This window comes from Scyliorhinus torazame, chromosome 16 (genome assembly GCF_047496885.1).
Source record: "Scyliorhinus torazame isolate Kashiwa2021f chromosome 16, sScyTor2.1, whole genome shotgun sequence".
In the NCBI taxonomy this organism is placed as follows: domain Eukaryota; kingdom Metazoa; phylum Chordata; class Chondrichthyes; order Carcharhiniformes; family Scyliorhinidae; genus Scyliorhinus; species Scyliorhinus torazame.
In genome coordinates, this window is record NC_092722.1 from 60,598,433 (window position 1) to 60,624,613 (window position 26,181).

The window sequence follows — 26,181 nt, forward strand, 5'->3', positions numbered from 1 at the left end:
GCGTGTGCAGGTCCTGGAAGATGGCCCTCATCCCGTTATTCAGTCCCTGGGTGTCCACATGCATCGGTTGTCCAGGTGGGTCAATTACATCCAGGAACCCGGGAACCGTCTGGGTGGCAGCTGGTTGATGGGCCTTGGCTGCCCTCCGACCGTCCAGCCCCTCGGCTGCTCCAAACTCTACCTGCAGTACCAGCTCGGCTGTGGGGTGCGCACCAGACAGTGACCCGGGAGCCTCATCACTTATATGCCCAACCGAGGTGGGTGTCTCTGTGATGGTGAATGGTGTGGGAGACAGCAGTGCGTCGCAAGCTCCATGCCGGCCATGTCGTCTTGACCTCCAGGTGGATCCAGCGGGTGTGGCCATGGTGTGCGCTTCGACATGACTGTCCACCCTGTACCCCTCACTAATGTCTGTCTCGGTGGTCTGAGCGTCCCGGTCCTGCGTCCCAGACTGAGAGGTCTGCCCTCCTGTCCGACCGACTGCCAACCTCTGGCGTGCGTCCCTGGGTGCAGTTGCGGTTGGCGATGTTGCGCTGTGTTCTGGGCGAGACATCCCTGAAGGTTCGGCGGGTGGCCCTGGGGAACATAAAAATTCGGGGTTCATTCGACACGGTGGCCTGGGTGTATGGTGGTGGTGGGTGCACAGTGTGAGGGGGGATGGGATCGAGGGTGCAGTGGCCAGAGTGTGAGGGGGGGCGATGACGGATTGGGGGTGGGGAGGACATGCAGGGTTCTCTCACTTGCTTCTGCGCCTCCGACCTGGCATGGCGCGACCTCCCGGGTAGCGGATCCCCCAGCGAGGTCCAGGGCCCTCTGCTCGTGAACGGTTAGGGGATGCAGGACAGGAGAACCCCCTCCGGTTCTCATGCGCTCACGCTGGTTGTGCGCTGTCTTGTCCTGGGGGGGGTGGTTGGATAAAGCATCACCTAATGGCGGGTATCATCAGGGCATGCAGATATAGACAACATTGTTGCTGGTTCAGGAGACCGCACGCCATCGCTTCGCTCCAGGGGGGTCCCGGGGCTCATGTGGGTCGAGTAGATAGTTGGGCACCGTGACCCCCCCCCCGCCCCCCAACCACCACCGCCTCGGATGCCCCAATCCCCCCCAACACTCGCAATCCCCCCTGACCCCCCCAACACCACCCCTGATACTCCAGTCCGCCCCAACCCACTACCCCCCCCGTGCTGGGGGGTGGGGGGGCCTGTGGGCACCCTCATGGCACTTACCCTGGCAGCCCGGGTGAGGTCGTGCAGCTTCTTGCGGCACTGCTCCCCGTCCGGGGGGGGTCTGCCCCACAGCACTGACTGCGGTGCCCACCTCCCGCCAGCCACACCGGATGGCTGGCAATGCCCAAGTCTTGGGCAGAGGGTGTCTCTTCTTTGTTCCACCTCATCCAGCAGGGTGTCCAGGTCCAAGTCCCGGAACCTCGGTGCGGCTCTTCGGGTGCTCAGCCATCTCCTCTCTTCTCCTCCGGGTCCTCTGTGCGCGGATCGCGCCGTTTATGATGCAGCGCCGCGTCATTCGGGCGTCGCGCGGTAGCGATGCGGCCTTCGTGACATGACATGCCCCCCCCCCCCCCGCCCCGCCCCGCCCCCGTGTTTCTCGCGGCCCCAATCCTAGCCCATTATCGGTGCCTGAATCGGTCGGGATCCGGGCCGTTTCGCGCCGTCGAGGTGGGCACTTCGGCGCAGGAGTGGAGAATCGCGCCCTTGGTCAGGAAAATACCACAGGTTCCACTAACCCGAGTGCAGATATTTTCATTTCAGTCCTAAATGGTCTACTCCATATCATGGGACTGTGTTCCCTGGTTCTAAAGAACTGGATTACTATTTGAAAAAGAATAATACGTAGGGCTAAAGGGAGACGCGAAATTCCCAGGTAAATTGCTCCTTCAGAGAGCCAGTGCCGACACAACGGGCTGAATCGCATTCACTGCACACTGCAAACTGAGGAAGCTCTAGCCCGTGTAGCACGTCAGAGGTTGCAGCGGACATGACGTCAGAGTTTCCTGTGCTCCTGTGTGGACTACGTCATCCTCCCGGCTGTTTGGCGGCACGGACCAGGCCCCGGGACTCGGAGTGAAGGCCGCGGGCGGAGCGGAAAGTCCCGGGACTCGGAGTGGAGGCCGCGGGCGGAACGGATAGGCCCGGGACTCGGAGTGAAGGCCGCGGGCGGTGCGGATAGGCCCGGGACTCGGAGTGGAGGCCGCGGGCGGAGCGGATAGGCCCCGGCCCGGGACTCGGTGTGGAGGCCGCCGGCGGGGAGAAGAGTCGCCTGTTCCCCGTCGCAGGCTGAGCGGTGCCTATGGCCCCCAAGCAGCAGTTGGAGAAGGCGGCCTGGCAGTGGACCGAGAGCGTCAGGCCGGAGGAGGTCAAGCAGGAGCACATCGAGCTAGCGTACCGCATCCGCCTGGGCTCCTGCCGCAGGGACGCCCGCAGGTAACGGCCGCGCCGAGGACTGAGATGCGGGCGGCACCTTTAACACGTCTCTAGAGGGGAGGCTGCGCATTGTGGGGGCATGTGCCACAGAATACCCCATTCTCTCCTCCTCCCCCCCCCCAACGTCTCCCCCCCCCCCAACGTCTCCCCCCCCCCCCCCCCCAACGTCTCCCCCCCCCACCCCCCAACGTCTCCCCCCCCCACGTCTCTCCCCCCCAACGTCTCCCCCCCAACGTCTCCCCCCCCAACGTCTCTCCCCCCCCAACGTCTCTCCCCCCCCAACGTCTCTCCCCCCCCCAACGTCTCTCCCCCCCCAACGTCTCTCCCCCCCCCAACGTCTCTCCCCCCCAACGTTCCCCCCCCCCACGTCTCCCCCCCCCCCACGTCTCCCCCCCCCCCCAACGTCTCCCCCCCCCAACGTCTCCCCCCCCCAACGTCTCCCCCCCCCAACGTCTCCCCCCCCCAACGTCTCCCCCCCCCCAACGTCTCCCCCCCCCAACGTCTCCCCCCCCCAACGTCTCCCCCCCCCAACGTCTCCCCCCCCAACGTCTCCCCCCCCAACGTCTCCCCCCCCAACATCTCCCCCCCCCAACGTCTCCCCCCCCCCAACGTCTCCCCCCCCAACGTCTCCCCCCCCCCCCAACGTCTCCCCCCCCAACGTCTCCCTCCCCCCCCAACGTCTCCCTCTCCCCCCCAACGTCTCCCTCCCCCCCCAACGTCTCCCTCCCCCCCAACGTCTCCCTCCCCCCAACGTCTCCCTCCCCCCAACGTCTCCCTCCCCCCCAACGTCTCCCTCCCCCCCCAACGTCTCCCTCCCCCCCAACGTCTCCCTCCCCCCCAACGTCTCCCTCCCCCCAACGTCTCCCTCCCCCCCAACGTCTCCCTCCCCCCCAACGTCTCCCTCCCCCCAACGTCTCCCTCCCCCCAACGTCTCCCTCCCCCCCAACGTCTCCCTCCCCCCCAACGTCTCCCTCCCCCCCAACGTCTCCCTCCCCCCCAACGTCTCCCTCCCCCCCAACGTCTCCCTCCCCCCCAACGTCTCCCTCCCCCCCAACGTCTCCCTCCCCCCCAACGTCTCCCTCCCCCCCAACGTCTCCCTCCCCCCCAACGTCTCCCTCCCCCCCAACGTCTCCCTCCCCCCCAACGTCTCCCTCCCCCCCAACGTCTCCCTCCCCCCCAACGTCTCCCTCCCCCCCAACGTCTCCCTCCCCCCCAACGTCTCCCTCCCCCCCAACGTCTCCCTCCCCCCCAACGTCTCCCTCCCCCCCAACGTCTCCCTCCCCCCCAACGTCTCCCTCCCCCCCAACGTCTCTCCCCCCCAACGTCTCCCCCCCCAACGTCTCCCCCCCCAACGTCTCCCCCCCCAACGTCTCCCCACCCCCCAACGTCTCCCCACCCCCCAACGTCTCCCCCCCCAACGTCTCCCCCCCCAACGTCTCCCCCCCCCAACGTCTCCCCCCCCCAACGTCTCCCCCCCCCAACGTCTCCCCCCCCAACGTCTCCCCCCCCCAACGTCTCCCCCCCCAACGTCTCCCCCCCCCAACGTCTCCCCCCCCAACGTCTCCCCCCCCAACGTCTCCCCCCCCAACGTCTCCCCCCCCAACGTCTCCCCCCCCAACGTCTCCCCCCCCAACGTCTCCCCCCCCAACGTTCCCCCCCCCCACGTCTCCCCCCCCACGTCTCCCCCCCCCAACGTCTCCCCCCCCAACGTCTCCCCCCCCAACGTCTCCCCCCCCAACGTTCCCCCCCCCAACGTTCCCCCCCCCAACGTTCCCCCCCCCAACGTTCCCCCCCCCCAACGTTCCCCCCCCCCCACGTCTCCCCCCCCCCCACGTCTCCCCCCCAACGTCTCCCCCCCCCAACGTCTCCCCCCCCCAACGTCTCCCCCCCCCCCAACGTCTTCCCCCCCCCCCAACGTCTTCCCCCCCCCCAACGTCTTCCCCCCCCCCAACGTCTCCCCCCCCCAACGTCTCCCCCCCCAACATCTCCCCCCCCAACGTCTCCCCCCCCCAACGTCTCCCCCCCCAACGTCTCCCCCCCCAACGTCTCCCCCCCAACTTCTCCCCCCCCCAACGTCTTCCCCCCCCCAACGTCTGCCCCCCCCAACGTCTGCCCCCCCCAACGTCTCCCCCCCAACGTCTCCCCCCCCAACGTCTCCCCCCCAACGTCTCCCCCCCCCCAACGTCTCCCCCCCCCAACGTCTCCCCCCCCAACGTCTCCCCCCCCCCCAACGTCTCCCCCCCCCCCCAACGTCTCCCCCCCCCAACGTCTCCCCCCCCCAACGTCTCCCCCCCCCCAACGTCTCCCCCCCCCCAACGTCTCCCCCCCCCAACGTCTCCCCCCCCCAACGTCTCCCCCCCCCCAACGTCTCCCCCCCCCCAACGTCTCCCCCCCCCAACGTCTCCCCCCCCCAACGTCTCCCCCCCCCAACGTCTCCCCCCCCCCCCAACGTCTCCCCCCCCCCCCCAACGTCTCCCCCCCCAACGTCTCCCCCCCCAACGTCTCCCCCCCCCCAACGTCTCCCCCCCCCAACGTCTCCCCCCCCAACGTCTCCCCCCCCCCAACGTCTCCCCCCCCCAACGTCTCCCCCCCCAACGTCTCCCCCCCCCAACGTCTCCCCCCCCAACGTCTCCCCCCCCAACGTCTCCCCCCCCAACGTCTCCCCCCCCAACGTCTCCCCCCCCCAACGTCTCCCCCCCAACGTCTCCCCCCCCAACGTCTGCCCCCCCCCCACGTCTGCCCCCCCCCACGTCTGCCCCCCCCACGTCTGCCCCCCCACGTCTGCCCCCCCACGTCTGCCCCCCCCACGTCTGCCCCCCCCCACGTCTGCCCCCCCCCACGTCTGCCCCCCCCACGTCTGCCCCCCCCACGTCTGCCCCCCCCACGTCTGCCCCCCCCACGTCTGCCCCCCCCACGTCTGCCCCCCCCCACGTCTGCCCCCCCCCACGTCTGCCCCCCCCACGTCTGCCCCCCCCACGTCTGCCCCCCCCACGTCTGCCCCCCCCACGTCTGCCCCCCCCCACGTCTGCCCCCCCACGTCTGCCCCCCCCACGTCTGCCCCCCCCACGTCTGCCCCCCCCACGTCTGCCCCCCCCACGTCTGCCCCCCCCACGTCTGCCCCCCCCACGTCTGCCCCCCCCCCCCCCCCACGTCTGCCCCCCCCACGTCTGCCCCCCCCACGTCTGCCCCCCCCACGTCTGCCCCCCCCACGTCTGCCCCCCCCACGTCTGCCCCCCCCACGTCTGCCCCCCCCACGTCTGCCCCCCCCACGTCTGCCCCCCCCACGTCTGCCCCCCCCACGTCTGCCCCCCCCACGTCTGCCCCCCCCACGTCTGCCCCCCCCCACGTCTGCCCCCCCCACGTCTGCCCCCCCCACGTCTGCCCCCCCCACGTCTGCCCCCCCCACGTCTGCCCCCCCCACGTCTGCCCCCCCACGTCTGCCCCCCCCACGTCTGCCCCCCCACGTCTGCCCCCCCACGTCTGCCCCCCCACGTCTGCCCCCCCACGTCTGCCCCCCCCACGTCTGCCCCCCCCACGTCTGCCCCCCCCACGTCTGCCCCCCCCACGTCTGCCCCCCCCACGTCTGCCCCCCCACGTCTGCCCCCCCACGTCTGCCCCCCCACGTTTGCCCCCCCACGTCTGCCCCCCCACGTCTGCCCCCCCACGTCTGCCCCCCCCCACGTCTGCCCCCCCCCACGTCTGCCCCCCCCCACGTCTGCCCCCCCCCACGTCTGCCCCCCCACGTCTGCCCCCCCACGTCTGCCCCCCCACGTCTGCCCCCCCACGTCTGCCCCCCCACGTCTGCCCCCCCACGTCTGCCCCCCACGTCTGCCCCCCCCACGTCTGCCCCCCCACGTCTGCCCCCCCCACGTCTGCCCCCCCACGTCTGCCCCCCCACGTCTGCCCCCCCACGTCTGCCCCCCCACGTCTGCCCCCCCACGTCTGCCCCCCCACGTCTGCCCCCCCACGTCTGCCCCCCCCACGTCTGCCCCCCCCACGTCTGCCCCCCCCCACGTCTGCCCCCCCCACGTCTGCCCCCCCCCCACGTCTGCCCCCCCCCAACGTCTCCCCCCCACGTCCCGCCGTCCCCTCTTCCCCCCCCACGTCTCTTCCCCCCCCCCCACGTCTCTTCCCCCCCCACGTCTCTTCCCCCCCCCACGTCTCTTCCCCCCCCACGTCTCTTCCCCCCCCCACGTCTCTTCCCCCCCCCACGTCTCTTCCCCCCCCACGTCTCTTCCCCCCCCACGTCTCTTCCCCCCCCCACGTCTCTTCCCCCCCCCACGTCTCTTCCCCCCCCCACGTCTCTTCCCCCCCCCACGTCTCTTCCCCCCCCCACGTCTCTTCCCCCCCCCACGTCTCTTCCCCCCCCCACGTCTCTTCCCCCCCCCCACGTCTCTTCCCCCCCCCACGTCTCTTCCCCCCCCCCACGTCACTTCCCCCCCCCCATGTCTCTTCCCCCCCCCACGTCTCCTCCCCCCCACGTCTCTTCCCCCCCCCCCCACGACCTCCTTCCCCCCCCCCCACGTCTCTTCCCCCCCCACGTCTCTTCCCCCCCCACGTCTCTTCCCCCCCCACGTCTCTTCCCCCCCCACGTCTCTTCCCCCCCCACGTCTCTTCCCCCCCCACGTCTCTTCCCCCCCACGTCTCTTCCCCCCCCACGTCTCTTCCCCCCCCACGTCTCTTCCCCCCCCACGTCTCTTCCCCCCCCACGTCTCTTCCCCCCCCACGTCTCTTCCCCCCCCACGTCTCTTCCCCCCCCACGTCTCTTCCCCCCCCACGTCTCTTCCCCCCCCACGTCTCTTCCCCCCCCACGTCTCTTCCCCCCCCACGTCTCTTCCCCCCCCACGTCTCTTCCCCCCCCCACGTCTCTTCCCCCCCCCACGTCTCTTCCCCCCCCACGTCTCTTCCCCCCCACGTCTCTTCCCCCCCCACGTCTCTTCCCCCCCACGTCTCTTCCCCCCCCACGTCTCTTCCCCCCCCCCACGTCTCTTCCCCCCCCACGTCTCTTCCCCCCCCACGTCTCTTCCCCCCCCACGTCTCTTCCCCCCCCACGTCTCTTCCCCCCCCACGTCTCTTCCCCCCCCACGTCTCTTCCCCCCCCCACGTCTCTTCCCCCCCCCCCCACGTCTCTTCCCCCCCCACGTCTCTTCCCCCCCCACGTCTCTTCCCCCCCCACGTCTCTTCCCCCCCCACGTCTCTTCCCCCCCCACGTCTCTTCCCCCCCCCCACGTCTCTTCCCCCCCCACGTCTCTTCCCCCCCCACGTCTCTTCCCCCCCCACGTCTCTTCCCCCCCCACGTCTCTTCCCCCCCCCACGTCTCTTCCCCCCCCCACGTCTCTTCCCCCCCCCACGTCTCTTCCCCCCCCCACGTCTCTTCCCCCCCCACGTCTCTTCCCCCCCCCACGTCTCTTTCCCCCCCCCCACGTCTCTTCCCCCCCCCACGTCTCTTCCCCCCCCCCACGTCTCTTCCCCCCCCCCACGTCTCTTCCCCCCCCCCACGTCTCTTCCCCCCCCCACGTCTCTTCCCCCCCCCCCCACGTCTCTTCCCCCCCCCCCACGTCTCTTCCCCCCCCCCACGTCTCTTCCCCCCCCCACGTCTCTTCCCCCCCCCACGTCTCTTTCCCCCCCCACGTCTCTTTCCCCCCCCACGTCTCTTCCCCCCCCCACGTCTCTTCCCCCCCACGTCTCTTCCCCCCCCACGTCTCTTCCCCCCCCACGTCTCTTCCCCCCCCACGTCTCTTCCCCCCCCACGTCTCTTCCCCCCCCACGTCTCTTCCCCCCCCACGTCTCTTCCCCCCCCACGTCTCTTCCCCCCCACGTCTCTTCCCCCCCACGTCTCTTTCCCCCCCACGTCTCTTCCCCCCCCACGTCTCTTCCCCCCCCACGTCTCTTCCCCCCCCACGTCTCTTCCCCCCCCACGTCTCTTCCCCCCCCCACGTCTCTTCCCCCCCCACGTCTTTTCCCCCCCCCCCCACGTCTTCTCCCCCCCCCCACGTCTTCTCCCCCCCCCACGTCTTCTCCCCCCCCCATCCCAACGTGTCTCTTCCCCTCCCCCCACCCTCTCGTCTCTATCCCCCCCACCCCATGTCTCTCCCCCACCCCCACGTCTCTCCCCCCCGACCCCCACGTCTCTCCCCCCCCTGACCCCCACGTCTCTTTCCCCCCCCCCCCCCAACCCCCATGTTTCTCCCCCCCCCCCCCCCCCCCCCGACCCCCACATCTCTCTCCCCCATCCCAACCCCATGCCTATCTTCCCCAGGTCTCTCTTCCCCCGCACCCCCACATCTCTCCCCAACCCCCGTCTCTCTCTATTCCTCCACCCCCATGTCTCTCTTCCCGCCCATCGCCAGCACTGTAGCACAGTGGTTAACATTGTGGCTTCACAGCGCCGGGGTCCCAGGTTCGATTCCCTGCTGGGTCATTGTGCGGAGTCTGCACGTTCTCCCGTGTCTGCGTGGGTTTCCTCCAGGTGCTCCGGTTCCTCCCACAGTCCAAAGACGTGCAGGTTAGGTGGATTGGCCGTGCTAAATTGCCCTTAGTGTCCCAAAAAAAGGTTAGATGGGGTTATTGGGTTGAGGGGATGGGGTTGAAATGAGGGCTTGAGTGGGTCGGTACAGACTTGATGGGCCGAATGGCCTCCTTCTGCACTGTATGTTCTATGTTCTTTCTCTCTCCCCACCGCCGGTCTCTTCCCCTCACCCGCCCTGGTCTCTCCCCCCACCCGCCCTGGTCTCTCCCCCCACCCGCCCTGGTCTCTCCCCCCCACCCGCCCTGGTCTCTCTTCCCCCCACCCGCCCTGGTCTCTCTTCCCCCCCCCCCCCCACACCCCCTGGTCTCTCTTTCCCCCCCCCCCCCCCCACACCCCCTGGTCTCTCTTCCCCCCACACCCCCTGGTCTCTCTTCCCCCCCCCCACACCCCCTGGTCTCTCTTCCCCCCCCCCACACCCCCTGGTCTCTCTTTCCCCCCCACACCCCCTGGTCTCTCTTTTCCCCCCCCCCCCCACGCCCCCTGGTCTCTCTTCCCCCACGCCCCCTGGTCTCTCTTCCCCCACACCCCCTGGTCTCTCTTCCCCCCCCCCCCCCCCCCCACACCCCCTGGTCTCTCTTTCCCCCCCCCCCACACCCTATGGTCTCTCTTTCCCCCCCGGTTGAAAACCGCCGAGTTACCCCGCGCGGTTGTCGGGCGACTGGTGCTGAGGCGTCGGGCCCAGCACGCACGGAGGTCAGAGCTGTGGGGGCGGAGCTAAACGGAGGCCAGGGCGTCAGGCCTGAAGCCAGGGCGTGATGTAGGTGAGATGTCTCGCATCGGATGGCTCCCGCCTAGAATGTGGTGAGAAGATTGAAGTCCGGCCCCAGGAAAATTCTGGAGGAATACAAAAAAAGAGGAGAAAGAAGTTTTAAAGAAATTTCGTGAAAGTTCCCCCCCCCCCCCACTTTTTTGAATTTTTTTTAAAAATAAGAAAATAAAGATTAAATAAGGGTGGGGGGGGGAAAAAAGGAAAAATAATAAGCCGTTAAAGGATGCGAAGAGCAGCTTCGCTGAAGGGAGGAAACGTGGGCTCGCCGTTGAATGAGTGGACGAACAAAAGTGCTGACAAGATGGCGGATGCCAAGCCGCACTACGTACGGTGGAGAAGATGACCGAGGTGATGGCGGTGGAGCTGGAAAAGCAGTTTGCGAGGCACATGGAGGCTTTGAGGAAGGAGACGGCGGTCGCATTGAAGTCATTGGTGGAGGAGGCAATCGCCCTGGTTGAGGGTAGCTGTGGCAAAGATATCGGGCGAGGTGAGAGAGCAGGGCGAGAAGATGAAGCAAGTGGAGGAGGCCGTGTCGCAGCACAGCTACCAGTTCACCTCGATGGGGGACGAGCTGCGGAGGGTGGTGGAGGTCAACAGAGCACTCCGAGCAAAGCTCGAGGACTTGGAGAACCACTCGAGGCGGCACAATTTGAGAATTGTGGGCTTGCCTGAAGGGGCAGAGGGTCCAAGGCCAACAGAGTACTTCACTAAGAAGTTGGAGGAGCTGATGGGGGAGGGTGGGAACCCCTCCGGGCACGAACTGGACCGAGCCCATCGGTCATTAAGGCCGAAGCCCAAAGTGAATGAGCCGCCAAGAGCAGTAATTATCTGTTTCCATGAGTACTGCATGAAGGAGGCGGTGTTAAGCTGGGCGAAGCAGAAGTGCGAGGTGCAGTGGGGTGGTGCTGGAGTTCGGATCTACCAGGACCTGACGGTGCAGTTGCCAAAAAGACGAGAGGCATTCGGGCGAGTGAAGGCACTATACAAAAAGGGGGTGCGATTTGGTATGGTATACCCGGCGAAGCTGAGGGTGACGTATGATGCCAAAGACTTTTATTTTGATACCGCGGTGGTGGCTGAGGCTTTCGTGAGGGCAGAAGGCCTGGGACAGACGTGAGGAGCGGAGCTGGAAGAGAGACTGTGGACTGTGATTGGGGAGCTGGAAAATGTATAAATGCTATGACTTTCTTTTTACTGACGTGTTTTGTAATTTGCTTCTCTTCACATTGTTACAGAGTTCAAGTTATGGTTGGGTTGATTGGCATTCTGTGTTGCGACAGTTATATCTTATTTTAGTGAATCATGGGTTGGATTGTTGTTTTTGTATTTTCTTTCTCTGGGACTGGGTGGGAGGTGACGGTACAGCTTGGCGGGGGGAGCCACACGCGCTAGCTAACTAAAGTCGGCCAGTGAACTGCCTGCAACAGTAGTGGACTCGCCAACACTAAGGGCATTCAAATGGTCATTGGATAGACATATGGACGATAAGGGAATAGTGTAGATAGGCTTTAGAGTGGTTTCACAGGTCGGCGCAACATCGAGGGCCGAAGGGCCTGTACTGCGCTGCAATGATCTATATATGTATGAACGTGGTGAGAAGAGGGCTGCGGAAATTGGAGCCTGGTTAGCAGGTTTCAATGGGCCTACGAGGCGAGCGAGGGGGGGAGAAGGGATTGATGCTGTGAGATGTTTTTTCGAGAGGAAATGTAGGTTTTTTTTGGGGGGGTTGGGGGGGCGGAAGGGGTTCGATGTTAATAATGGATATGGGCGGGTCAGGCTCATGGGGCAGGGCCCGGTGGTATGATGATGGTGGATAAGAAGGGGGGGGGGGTGAGAGAGCTCCAGTTAAGACAGTCACGTGGAACGTGAGAGGGCTAGGAGGTCCGGTCAAGGGTGCTTGCGAATCTTAAAAGTTTGAAAGCCGATGTAGCAATGCTGCTGGAGACTCCCTTGAGGGTGAAGGACCAGGTAAGACTTAAAAAGGGCTGGGTTAGTCAGGTGTTTCACTCTGGATTTGAGGGAAAGGCTCGAGGGGTAGCGGTAATGGTCAGCAAAAGAGTACGCTTCCAGATGGAGACGGTGGTGGCAGATCAGGGAGGTAGATATGTGATTGTGACAGGGGGCGCTGGAGGGGAGTTTAGTGGCGCTGTTAAGTGTATACTGTCCCAATTGGGACGATGTGGGATTCGCAAAGAAGGTGTTTGGCACCACCCCCGACTTGGGGACACACGAACTGATAGTGGGGGGGGACTGGAACTTGGTGCAGGAGCCAAGGTTGGACAGGTAACGGCCACGCCCGCTGGTCCCATCGGGGAGGGGTGAAGGCGTTGGCTGGGCTAATGGTGGAAATGGGAGGGGTGGGCCCTTGGAGGTTTCTGCACCTCAGGGAACGGGAGTACTCGTTTTTCTCAGCATAAGTATAAGGTATACTCGCGGATCGACTTTTTCGTGGTAGGGAAGGCTTTGCTGGCTGGGGTTTAGTGGTCGGAATACTCTGCAATTGCAGTGTCAGATCATGCTCCGCATTGGGTGGTAATGGTACTGGAGAAGGGGGTAGTGCAGAGGCCGGGTGGAAATTAGATGTGGTACTTTTGGGGGACCAAGTGTTCTGTGACAAAATTGAAAAGGTAATTAAGGAATATGTAGGTTTCAACTATACGGGTGAGATGGCGAAGGCAGTTGTCTGGGTGGCTCCAGAGGCAGTGGTGTGGTGATTTTGTTTTAAGGCCAGGGTGGACAAAGAGGAGAGGTTGGAGCGGCAGAGGGTAATAGATGAGATGTTGGAGGTAGATAGGAGTTATGCAGAAGATGAGGACCCAGCGAAGTTGGAAAAGAGGAAGGACATACAGGTCAGCTCCGTAGGGAAGCAGCAGCAAGAGAAATTGTTCAGGTGAGGGATAGGGCAGGGAAGTTGGTGGTGGCTCTGGATCTGATTAACAATCTTTTTGAGGAATTTTATGAGAGGTTGTACAGGTCAGAGTCACCTGGGGAGACCGTGAGATGCAGGAATTTCTAGATGGGTTGGAGTGCCCGAGGTTAGGGGAGGGGGACAGGGCTACATTAGAAGGAGCGATAGTGGAGCAGGAGATAAAGGATGCGATTGGGAGGATGCAGTCAGGGAAGGTGGCGGGGCCGGATGGGTTTCCGGTGGAATATTATAAAAAATTCAAGGATAAGCTGGCACCCTTGATGGTGGGGATGTTTGAAGAGGCGATAGGGAAGGGGGTGTTGCCACAAACTTTGGGGCAGGCATTGATTTTGCTTCTGAATGTGGGTGCAAATGTATTGGCGAAGGAACTGGTGGGTAGGCTGGAGGAGTGCCTCCCGAAGGTGATAGGTGAAGATCAGACGGGGTTCGTGAGAGGGAGGCAGCTCTTTTCAAACGTTAGCAGGGTATTGAACGTTGTTATGGCACCAGCAGAGGGGAAGGAAACGGAGGTAGTTGTGGCATTGGACGCTGAGAAGGCGTTTGACTGGGTAGAATGGGGGTACTTGATGGCAGTTCTGGAGCGGTTTGGGATTGGACCAAGATTTGTGAACTGAGTAAAGCTATTATATAAGGAGCCGAGGGTGAGTGTCCGCACAAACAACATCAGCTCAAGATACTTTTCTCTCCACAGTGGGACTAGGCAGGGATGTTCTTTGTCCCCCCTGCTGTTTGCACTCGCGATTGAGCCGTTGGCCATCACATTAAGAAGTTTGGGGGTATGGAAAGGAATAGTGCGGGGGGGGGATAGAGCATAGGGTGTCCTTATACGCCGATGATTTGCTGTTATACGTTTTGGAACCAAGTGTGTCGATAGGGGGAATATTGGAGCTGATAGGGGGAATATTGGAGCTGCTTCGAGTGTTTGGGTCTTTTTCAAGGTACAAATCAGGGCAGCATGGTAGCCTTGTGGATAGCACAATTCTAAGTCAGCACTTAGGAACAAGCATGCAATATGGGCTGCATTGCCACAAAAATATAGAGCATACTGCATGTGGGGAACAAGAAACCGAAATGGGTCCTCTTTTTAAAAAATAAAGTTTGCAGCTTGAGTGAAACTGAAAGCCGTAACGTTGCTAACTCATCAAATAACTACGCTGTGGCGAAGGAATTCGGTGTTAGTGAAAAGCTGGTGTGAAAATGGGAGGAGGCGAGATCTGGCCTGAAAAAGATGCCCAAGAAAAAATGCACCATTGGAACCAGGACCAGCTACTGGCCTGATCTTGTGAAGAATGTATCAGAACTGACCCTCAAATTGTCAGAATCATCATCAATAGAAATGCAAAGCATACAAGCTTAAGTGGGCCAAATAGTCCAGGAAAGATTTCTACCAGCTAATTGGTATAGCCGTTTTGTGGAATGAAATTTCTAGTGCTGTGGAAGAATATCAAGATCGCTTAGAGACTACCAAAGGATCTTTGCTAACAATGGCAAAAACAACTACCCATTATGTCACACAACAACTGAACTAACTGTTGAATGGAAAGATTTAACAGTTCTAGTGAAAGCCACTGCACTTGTGAAGACAGGATTCACGGTGGTGGTACAAGTCTCCATGGCCCACGGTACAAGATTAAAGCCTCTGGTAAATTTCAAATGTCAAACCATGCTGAAAATCAAGTGCCCTGCAAAAGTTTGTCTTCATGTCCATGATGACGGTTGGATGGATGAGAATGGAGTGAAATTGTGGATTGATAATGTGTGGAATCTACATCTTGGTGGCCCACTCAGAGTGGAGCTCATTAATGTAGATTCCTTTTAACCGATGAAATCATGAGGCGCCTGTGAAGAAATAACACCTAAATTGCAATTATACTGGGGTACCTGGCATCTGTTCAACCTTTGGATGTGTCTGTCAACAAGCCATTCAAGGATCGTGTTTGCAACAAATGGAATAGGTGGATGGTTGACTGAGAAACACTCTTCATAAAGGGTGAAAATATGCGTTCTGCACTGCTTGATGTTTTGTGGTTTTGTCATCAAATTGTCTGTTCGTGCATAAATACACCAAATTGTTCAGAAATGCGGAATATCCAATTCAGTGGATGGAGAGGAAGTTTGTTTGTTGCGAAGATGATAATTATACCATAGCCAAAGTGACTCTGAATGAATTCAGTTAACTCTTTTCACCATGTGCCAAAGACAATTAATTTGACGTTTTTTTTTAAAGCATTTAAAATGGCGACAACCTGAACCAACGCCAGCTCACTGGGTGTATACATTGACTCTGGTTTTTGGAAGGATTCTGAACAGAAAAACTCAGACATTTTGGCACCTGAGAGATTTATTCGATTAACTGGCTGGTTACCAATGAATTAGCCAAAGTCCGCATTCTGCCCAGTGACAGACGGTGATTGGGTCCTCCCGAGTGGGATGGTTTTCAGAGGACGCAGGAATTACAGATTGAAAACAAAAACCTTCATGCTCAGATTGAAGAAAGGTGTGCTGGAAGATGTCCATCTGAAAGAAAGCCTCTTATTATTTTACATCCTTCTTTCTCCTCTGTGTTCTTCCCTTTTTTAAAAATAAATAAATATTTTTATTCTCCTTTTTCACATTTTCTCTCGCATTTACACCCATCAACAATAATCAGCAACAGATATGTCAATTCCCATAACAGTAACAACGCTCCCATCCTCCCACCAACCCCCAAACCTCAGCCCGCATGTTTACATAAACAAATGACAAAAAGGAATCAGGGATTACTTACCCTTAATCACCCTTAATATACCCATCCTCCCTCTCTCTCTCTCTCTCTCTCTCTCTCTCTCTCTCTCTCTCTCTCTCTCTCTCTCTTCCCCCCCCCCCCCCCCCCCCAAACTAATGTTCGATGTTATCCAGTTCTTGAAAGTGCATAATAAATAGTGCCCATGACTTGTAGAACCCCTCCGAGCTTCCCCTCAGTTCGGACTTTACATTCTCACGGGTCAAGTATTCCAACAGGCCCCCACGCCACGCCAGGGCACTGGGTGGAGAGGCTGCTCTCCATCCCAGCAGGATCCGCCTTCGGGCAATCAACGCCGCTACCCCTCGAGCCCTTCCATCAAATCCGGAGTGAAACACTTGGCTAACCCAGCCCTTTTTAAGTTTCACCTGGTCCTTTACCCTCAAGTGAGTCTTCTGCAGCATTGCTACATCGGCTTTCAAACTTTTAAGATGCGCAAGCACACTTGACCGGACCTCCTAGCCCTCTCACGTTCCACGTGACTATTCTTACTCACCCATCCCCCCCACCTTTCTTATCCACCATCACCATACCACTGGGCCCTGCCCCATAAGCCTGACCCACCCCTGTCCATTGTTAACATCGAACCCCTTCCCCCCTCCCAAGAACCCCCCCCCCACAAAAATATCCCCCAACATCCATCCCTTCCCCACCCCCACCCCCCTCTCGCTCGCCTCGTAGGCCCATTGAAGCCTGCTATCCAGGCTCCAACGTCCGCAGCCCTCCTCTCACCTCACCCCCGTTCACTAGCTGACTTTAGTTAGCTAGCACGGGTGGCTCCCCCCGCCAAGACATCTCGCCCCCTTCCATCCAGTCCCAGAGAAAGAAACACCAAAACAAACCCAATAATCCAACCCCTACAATTCACTAACATAACATTTAACCGTCGCAACACAGCACGCCAATCAATCCACCATTAACTTGAACTCTGTAACAATGCAAAGAGAAGTAAATTGCAATACAAATCAGTAAAAAGAAAGTTGTAATATGTATACATTTTCCAGCTGCTCAAACACAGTCCACAGTCTCTCTTCCAGTTCCGCTCTTTACGTCTGTCCCAAGCCTTCTGCCCTCACGAACACCTCAGCCGCCTCCGCTGTCTCAAAATAAAAGTCTTTGCCGTTATATGTTATTCTCAACTTTGCCGGGTACACCACACCAAATCGCACCCCCTTGTACAAAGCCGCCTTCACTCGCCCAAACGCCGCTCGTCTTTTTACCAACTCCACCGTTATGTCCTGGTAGATTCGAACCGCAGTACCATCCCACAGCACCTCATGCTTCTGCTTCGCCCAGCTTAATACCTTCTCCTTCATACAAAACTTATGGAAGCACACAATTACTGCCCTTGGCGGCTCGTTCACTTTGGTCTTCGGCCTTAATGACCGATGAGCTCGGTTTAGCTCGTACAGGGAGGGGCTAAAGTATTGCATTGGTCTTGGGCCCTCTGTCCCTTCGGGCAAGCCCATAATTCTCAAATCGTGCCACCTTGAGCGGTTTTCCAAGCCTTCCAGCTTTGCTCGGAGTCCTCTGTTAACCTCCACCACCCTCCGCAGCTCGTCCCCCATCAAAGTGACCTGGTTGCTGTGTCGTGACACGGCCTCCTCCACTTCCTTCATCTTCTCGCCCTGCTCTCTCACCTCGACCAATGCCTTTGCCACCGCCACCCTCACTGGACCAATTGCCTCCTCCACCAATGACTTCAAAGCGACCGCCGTCTCCTTCCTCAAGGCCTCCATGCGCCTCGCAAACTGTTTTTCCAGCTCCACTGCCATCACCTCGGTCATCTTCTCCACTGTAAGTAGTGCGGGCCCGCCTTGAAGTTCGGCTTCCGCCATCCTGTCAACACTTTTGCTCGTCTTCAACTTCAGTGGCGAACCCGCGTTTCCTCCTTCCTTCGACACTGCTCTTCGCATCCTTTCGCGGCTTATTGTTTTTTTATCTTCTTTCTTTTCTCCTCTCTCCCCTTCACCCTCCTGTCTTTCATCAATCTGACTGATTCTTTTTTTGAAAAAAACTTTTACCAAACTTCCTTAAATCTTCTTTCTTTCTCCTCTACATTCACCCAGAGCTTCCCTGGGACCAGGCTTCAGCCTACTTTCTTCCTCCTAGGTGGGAGCCATCCGACGTTGAGCACCCTCCCTACATAGTGCCCTGGCCTCGGGCCTGCCGCCTCGGCCTCCTCGTAGCTTCGCCCCCGCTGCTCTGATCTCGACGCCGCGCTGGGCCCAGCACCTCCTGTTGCTAACTTTCCGGATGGCAACCTGTAACTAGTGGAGTGCTATAGGGATCAGTCCTAGGGTCACAATTATTTAAAATATATATCAATGACTTGGGCGAGGGAAATTAATGTACTATTGCCAAGGTTGCGGATTGCACAAAAATAGATGGGACGGCAAATGGTGAAGATGACACAAAGAGTCTACAGATGGATAAAGACAGGTTAAGTGAGTGGGCAAAAACTGGCAGACGGAATATAATGTAGGAAAATGTGAAGTTATGCACTTTGGTAGGAAGAATAAAGGAGCTGAATATTATTTAAATGGAGAAAGACTGCAGAAAACTGCAACGCAAAGAGATTTTATTGATTGATTTGATTTAGCGTCACGTGTACCAAGGTACAGTGAAAAGTATTGTTCTGCCTACAGTCCAGGCAGATTGCTCCATACACAAATACATAGAACATATTATAAGTACACAGTATAAATGCACAAACTTAAGATTAAACTTAAGACTTGGGCGTCCTCATGCATAAATCACAAAAAGGTAGCATTCATGTTCAGCAGTGTTGCTAACGTTTGGTTGGTTCAATTGGCTCCGTTTCATTACCTTTGCTCAAGTCGCCAGGTATCTTTATGATACCGCCACGAGGTTCAAGTCCAAGTAATGATCAATAACTCAATACACCGATTAGTAAGATTCAAATCCAAGCATATTTATTATACACAGTAATCGCTACTCATGCACAAATTCTATGTCTAAGCTACTTCTACAACTAACAGGCCGATACTTAACTTCGGACTGGCCCACCAGGTCAGGGGAACAAATGGCCTTTCGTTCGGGTTCTGAGTCTGCGGGATTCGAAGTTGGTACGGATTGGTAGCTAGGAGCGCCTATCTCCTAGCGTGCGTTGAATTAAGACTTACGGTCTTTCGGCGGTCACTGCACCGGTCACGGTCAAGGTTGGTTCGCGTTGCTGGGTGACCCGGGCAGGAAGAAGAGAGGGCTGAAGAGAGGCCGGTTTGAACTTGGGGCTTAACTCTTATAGTCCCCAGGGGCTTCCTGCCTTTCGGGGCGGACCCTGTACCTGGTCCCAAGTGATTGGACTTTGTCCCAATCGCTTGGTTCGATTTCTCCAATACTGGAGCGGTTCCCTGATCAATGGGCGGTTTTGAGGTGTTCGTTCACCTCCTTTGTGTTGGCTCCTGCTGGCGCTGGGGAGTCTGGCTTTGCTTTGTGTGTCCCAAATGTTACTTATTGTTCCCGGAGATTGCTCATCAGTATGAAGATGGCTGCTACATTGTTATGCTGATGGTTGCTGATATCAATGTTGTCTGGCCTTTTGCAGAGTTAAATACACAGCAAACCTGCACCTGCTGGTTCCTGTCTATGTTGGTTGACTTTCCCATCAGCCTTTGCCGTTCGCCATTTTAAATCGGGAGTTGGCCAATTTAGGTGGCTACACTCCGCCCCCACCGCCTGACACCCACACGGGGTTCTTCGCCGGTTTTTAAACCGGCCCCGTTGGCTGCTCGTGATGGCTCCAAAGGCCAACGATAGTCGAGGGGTGCGTGAAGACTCGGGGATTTCCCCGGAATCGCGGCCACTGGCGGGAGCTCTTGTTGCTGCGGCCGCCCTGCTCGCCCACGCCACCGGAGGTCTCTCGTCCCAATGTATGTTTAATATAATTTGTAGTTTAGGTATCAAACAATTAAAATCAACCGCCTGCCACCCACAAACTCCAGGAGCTTTGGACAGATATACTCAGACTCTCAAAACCATGATTAGGGCCTATTGTCATATATATCCAAGAGATTGGGACAAGACATTTGATTTTTTACTATTTACCACCAGAGATTCTCCGAGCGAATCAACTGGCTTTAACTCATTTGAATTAGTTTATGGCCGTGAAATATGGGATCCATTAAAATTGATTTTAAAAAAGTCTCTAAAACAAAAAGACGAATCTTCAATGTTGGATTGCGTGTCCACGTTGCTGGAAAGACTCATGAGAGCTTGTTAGATAGCCCAAGAGCATTTAAAGGTTTCAGGAGCAAGAATGAAAATGTGGACAGACAAATACGCTAGTTCCAGAACATTCCAGGCTGGAGATGAGGTACTAGTATTGCTGACTTTGCAGGGTTAACCTCTGAAAGTGAAATTCAGTGGCAGTTAGGAGGGTGAGCAAGGTGACTTGCCTAATAGGTACTCTGGTCTGGAGGAAGAAGAACCGATTATGCCACATAAATACGTTGAAAAAATACCGTCGTAGGGAAGAGGATAGGAAGGAACAAGTGTGTCAGGTGGTAGAAGTAGTGGAAGAGGACAGAAATAGAAAGAGTAAGGTAGGACAAGGGGTTGACAGTTCAGAGTGACCCTCCTGTGGGATGACTAACAAATACGGACATCCTAGAACAACTAGAGACCCAAGTTTGCCTATTTAGAAAAATAACAGCAAAGAATTCTGAGAAAGATATAGATTTGTAGGGGCACACCGGGGTGCTCTACATTAACTACTCATGATGTCGACTCCAACCCAGATAAAACAGCATCCATATCAACTGAACCCATAGAAACTGGCTCAGTTAGAAGCAGAAATCCAAAACACATTACAGAATCATTTAATTGTGCCGAGTAAGAGTAGCTGGAGTTCGCTGGTAGTGTTGGTGCCTAAGCTGGATGGAACAATCTGCCTAGGGCATGTTGTGAGACAGGGATGAGTGGTACCCAGAATGGCCAAAGTAAGGGCGTTGCTAGATTTCACCATTCCCCAAACCAAATTGGAGATGGAGGTTCATGGGCATGTGTGAATTCTATAGGTAATTTGTACCTAACTTCAGTACCCTGGCCAAAGGTATGGCTAATGTGCTAGGGAAACGAGCAACAATGATACGGTCTGCATGTTGCCAAATAGTTTGAGAAGTTGAGGGCCATATTGGTAAGCGAACCAGTGCTGGCCGTCCCAGACTTTTCCAAACCTTTTAAAACGGCCACGGGTGCTGGTGGCATGGTCGCGCAGTGGTTAGCACTACCTCATGGCGCCAAGGACCTGGGTTCGATCCCGGCCGTGGGTCACTGTTCATGTGGCGTTTTCATATTCTCCGTGTCTACGTGGGTCTCACCCCCACAACCCAAAGATGTGCAGGGTAGGTAGATTGGCCTCATTAAATTGCCCTTTAATTGGGGGAAAGAAATTTGGAACTTTAAGTTTTTTTTAAATGGCCATGAGTGCCAGTGACCTGGGGGGTGAGGGCAGTGCTACTACAAGACGGCGATGCAGGAATAGAGAGGCCAGTGGGAAACTTTGCAAAAAAGAAAGTACTCCACCATTGGAAACGAAGCTGTAGTATTCCTGCTAGCACTTCATCTTTGAAGTATATGTCCGGCATGACAAAGAAAGTTTTAAATTTATACAGACCATAATCTGCTTGCATTTATAGAAAGGTTTAAAACCCAGAATGCGTGATTATTCCATTGGAGTTTGTTATTACAACAGTTCAATGTTAAAATTGTACACATCCTTGGAAGGATTGTACGGTGGCGGATGCTTTGTTGCCGGTTTAGGGGCTAATTCGTTACCAGTGTGTGAGTTGGGATGGGGACCTATATAATGTGAATGGATGAATAGATACATGTTTATATATCATTTAAAGTTATGTGGTACAGACGCTCAGCAACTCATTGGCATCATTATTTACTGATTTTAATTTTAAAAAAAATAAACTTTATTGTCCCAAGTAGGCTTACATTAACACTGCAATGAAGTTACTGTGAAAAGCCCCTAGTTGCCACATTCCGACGCCTGTTCGTGTACACTGAGGGAGAATTCAGAATGTCCAAATTACCTAACAGCACATTTTTGAGGACGTGGGCGGAAACCGGAGCACCCGGAGGAAACCCACGCTGACACGGAGAACGTGCAGACTCCACACAGACAGTGACCCAAGCCGAGGATCGAACCTGGGACCCTGGCGCTGTGAAGCAACAGTACTAACCACTGTGCTACCGTGTCACCCATATTTTTTCGTTCACTTTCTGAATTCACTTAAAGCGGCATGGTGGCACTGGGGCAGTATGGCGGTTAGCACTGCTGCTCACTGCACCAGGGACCCGGGTTTGATTCTGGTCTTGAGACTGTGTGGAGTTTGCACGTTCTCCCGGTGTCTGCATGGGTTTCCCCCACAGTCCAAATATGTGCAGGCTAGGCTTGGCCATGATAAATTGCCCATTAATGTCCAGGGATGTGCAGGTTAGCTGGGCTGCGTGTGGGTAGATGCTATTTCAGGGGGTCAGTGCAGACTTGATGGGCCGAATGGCCTCCTGCATTGCAGAGATTCTAAGTGTTTAACTTCAATTCGAAGCATGTCATGGAATCTTTTGAGTTAACATAACTCGCAGCTTTAGCAAAGTTTTCAGAAGCAGTTCTTATCCACTGTGATCAGTGCGTAATTGTGACCTTATAAAGCTGGCTTTGTGGCCTAACAAAGTTTAAACTTCACTTAAATCAACACAGGATTTGTTTCACTATGCCAGATACACAAAAACAGCAACAAACTTACAGAATGGCCACATAAACTTGCATCACAAATCATTAAAACAAGCAATGCAAGTTAGTGAAGCCATGAAACTGTATAAAGCACAGCGATCATTTTTAGTAGACTAGAATTCAAAGGCAGTGTTAAAATTATATAGAACCTTGGTTCGGCCACAATTTGAGTACTGTACACTCTTGCCTTCAAATTACTAAGGGTTATATAGACACTGGAGAAAATTTCATAACAGATTAACAAGTATGATGCTGTAAATGAGAGGATGCACCTGTCAGGAATGACTGAACTGGCTGAGTTCTTTTTTTTCCAAAAATGAAGCTAGAGGTATGGTCTAACAAAGCTCTTTAAAATTATGATATGGTTCAATATGGTGGACATAGGGATGTTTCCACTTAACAATAACCTTTATTAGTGTCACTAGTATGCTTAGATTAACACTGCAATGAAACCACTGAGAAAATCCCCTCGTCGCCACACTATGGTGCCTGTTCAGTTACACTGAGGGAAAATTCTGAATGTCCAATTCACCTGACAAGCACGTCGTTCGGCACTTGTGGGAGGAAACCGGAGTACCCAGAGGAAACCTGCGCAGACACAGGAGAACGTGCAGACTCCGCACAAGCAGAGTGACCCAAGTAGGGGTGGGGGCGCGAATCCCAAACTAAGGATCAAACTACAAGATAGTCACAAAGAAATACAGTGAGGAATTTAGGGAAATTTCTTCACTCAGCATGGTGATGTGGAACTGATTGCCACTTGGAGTGGTTAAGTTAAGTAGCGTATAATTATTCACTGTGTAAGTAAAGTACATGAAGGAGAACGAACCTGAAAGATTGTTAATATGCTGAAGCAGAGCAAGGTGGCAGGAGGTTCATGTGAAGCATAAATGCAGGCATGTTAATCTTTTCCATTGTGGTCTATATCTGCTGTAAAACCCCATGTAAATAATATCTGTAAATTATAGAATGAATTAAAATAAAGTTTCATTTGCCAGTAGCCAGTAAGAATTGGAATTCCTCCACCTACTTTCCCTACCTCCCTGTCCCATACACAAGATGATTCACTCCTTTTTCCGCTCGGCAGGGATTGCAATCAAATAAAGACCATCCAGGGGCTGGTTTAGCGCACAGGGCTAAATCGCTGGCTTTTAAAGCAGACCAAGGCAGGCCAGCAGCACGGTTCAATTCCCGTACCAGCCTCCCCGAACAGGCGCCGGAATGTGTCGACTAGGGACTTTTCACAGTAACTTCATTGAAGCCTACTTGTGACAATAAGCGATTTTCATTTCAAAGGGTGCATAATTGAAGGGTTTTATAGTGAGTTAGTAATAAGAAACATCACAAGCTAAAATTCTAAGATTAGATAATTAAATTGCCATATATTGTGACAGTTTCTTACTGGCAAAAGTTGTTTTAGATATTGCCTGCAAAATTCACTCACGGTTTCATTATTGACATTTGCTTTCCCCTTCTTCAATGTAGACGCAACTGTAGAGGAAACCCAAACTGTTTGGTGGGCCTTGGCGAACACGTGTGGCTGGGAGAAATTGATGAAAATAGCTTCCATAACATTGATGATCCAAACTCTGAAAGGAGGTGCAAGGTGAGTAAAATATCATGCATTTTTGAAATAGTTTAGTGTAAAATGTGAAAGGGTAGATTTTCCATTTTTTGTGAAATTTGCCAACTGCATAAATTGCTCAGAATTGCAATGTGTTTGGAATGAATAACAATTGGTTCAAGCTTCTGCTCAAATTTATTTGCATAGTCCCACGCTTAAATCTTCCATGGACCATTCGGACAGCATTTTGGAAAAAATATTTTTCCTCTTGCATTAAAAAATAATTAATTGAGATACTCAAGTGCACATTCATTAATACAGCTGAAAAATGAGAATCCACTTAATTTCCACAGGACTGTGTACGTTTCAATAAGGGGCTGGATTCTCCTTTGCTGGTAGCGGGGTTCCCCATGCGGCGGAGAGTCCAGCGGCGTCTAAAAACAGGATTGTGCAGATTCCCGCTGGCAGCAGCATCGAGGCCCTGCGCCAATTGGAGGGTGCAAATAGCTAAAATAGTCCTATTTGCATCTATTAACAGGCCGTGCACCAGATTTTGATTTGATTTATTATTGTCACATGTATTAGTATATACAGTGAAGAGTATTGTTTCTTGCATGCTGTACAAACAATGCATACTGTACATCGGGAAGGAAGGAGAGACTGCAGAATATAATGTTACAGTTATAGCAAGGTGTAGAGAAACGATCAACTTAATACGAGGTAGATCCATTCAAAAATCTGATGGCAGTAGGGAAGAAGCTGTTTTTGAGTCGGTTGGTACGTGACCTCAAACTTTGGTATCTTTTTCCTGACGGAAGAAGGTGGAAGAGAGTATGTCCGGGGTGTGTGGGGTCCTTAATTATGCTGGCTGCCTTTCTGAGGCATCGGGAATTATAGATAGAGCCAATGGATGGGAGGCTGGTTTGTGTGATGGACTGGACTACATTCACAACCTTTTGTAGTTTTCTGCGGTCTTGGGCAGAGCAGGCTCCATACCAAGCTGTGATACAACCAGAAAGAATGCTTTCTATGGTGCATCTGTGGAAGTTGGTGAGGGTCGTAGCTGACATGCCAAATTTCCTTAGTCTTCTGAGAAAGTAGAGTCGTTGGTGGGCTTTCTTAACTATAGTGTCGGCATGGGGGGACCAGGACAGGCTGTTGGTGATCTGTACACCTAAAAACTTGAAGCTCTCGACCCTTTCTACTTCGTTCCCATTGATGTAGATAGGGGCATGTACTCCTACGCTTCCTGAAGTCGATGACAATCTCCTTTGTTTAGTTGACATTGAGGGAGGGATTATTGTCGTCGCACCAGTTCACCAAATTCTCTATCTCATTCCTGTACTCTGTCTCATCATTGTTTGAAATCCGACCCACTACGGTGGTGTCATCAGCAAATTTGAAAATCGAGTTGGAGGGGAATTTGGCCACACAGTCATAGGTGTATAAGGAGTATAGTAGGGGGCCTTGTGGGGCACCTGTGTTGAGGATGATCGTGGAGGAGGTGTTGCCTATCTTTACTGATTCTGGCCTGTGGGTTAGAAAGGTCAGGATCCAGTCGCAGAGGGAAGAGCTGAGGCCAAGGCCAGGGAGTTTAGAGATGAGTTTTGTAGGAATGATGATGTTGAACGCTGAGCTGCAGTCGATAAATAGGAGCCTGACATAGGTGTCTTTGTTGTCTAGGTGTTCCAGGGTAGCGTGCAGTGTCATGGAGATGGCGTCTGCTGTGGACCTGTTGCAGCGGTAGGCAAACTGTAGTGAATCAAGGCAATCCGGGAGGCTGGAGTTGATTTGTGCCATGACTAACCTTTTCAAAGCACTTCATGATGGTGGATGTCAGAGCCACTGGACGATAGTCATTAAGGCACGCTGCTTGACTTTTTTTTGGTACAGGGATGATGGTCATTGTCTTGAAGCAGAAAGGGACCTCAGATTGTTGTAAAGCGAGGTTGAAGATGTCTGCGAATACCCCTGCCAGCTGATCCGCGCAAGACCAGAGTGCTCGTCCGGGTACCCCATCCGAGCCAGTGGCATTCCGTGGGTTGACCTTCGAGAAGGCTGCTCTGACGTCTGCAGTGGTGATCTCAGATACATGTTCATCCGTGGCTTCTGGGGTGGAGGGCTCGCGCTCGCTGACCTCTTGCTCAAAGCGGGCATAGAATGCGTTGAGCTCATCAGGGAGGGGTGCGTTCAAGCCGACGATTTTGCATGCCTTCATCTTGTAGCCTGTTATGTCTTGCAGACCTTGCCATAGACGGCGGGGATCCGTGTGGCTAGCCTGGGACTCGAGCTTGGTCCGGTACTATCTTTTGGTATCTGATGGATTTCTTTAGATCATATCTGGCTTTCTTGTACAGGTCAGGGTCGCCTGACTTGAATGCCTCAGACCTACAGCAAGCAG

The 26,181-nt window shown here is 55.8% G+C and overlaps 1 protein-coding gene across 4 annotated transcripts in view; it reads left to right on the plus strand.

Annotated features, from left to right (window-relative positions):
- Positions 1 to 2,036: 2,036 nt before the first annotated feature.
- The window catches only part of usp48 (ubiquitin specific peptidase 48), a 198,459-nt gene continuing 174,314 nt past the window's right edge, over positions 2,037 to 26,181 (plus strand). For 2 of the 4 annotated variants that reach the window (XM_072478565.1, XM_072478567.1), the window contains exons 1-2: positions 2,039 to 2,441; positions 23,702 to 23,822. In XM_072478565.1, the coding sequence (XP_072334666.1) occupies positions 2,308 to 2,441; positions 23,702 to 23,822 (255 nt within the window). In that variant the 5' untranslated portion in view covers positions 2,039 to 2,307. Of the gene's footprint in view, positions 2,442 to 23,701; positions 23,823 to 26,181 lie in introns of all 4 variants that reach the window. The other 2 variants (XM_072478568.1, XM_072478566.1) reach the window with 2 other exon arrangements.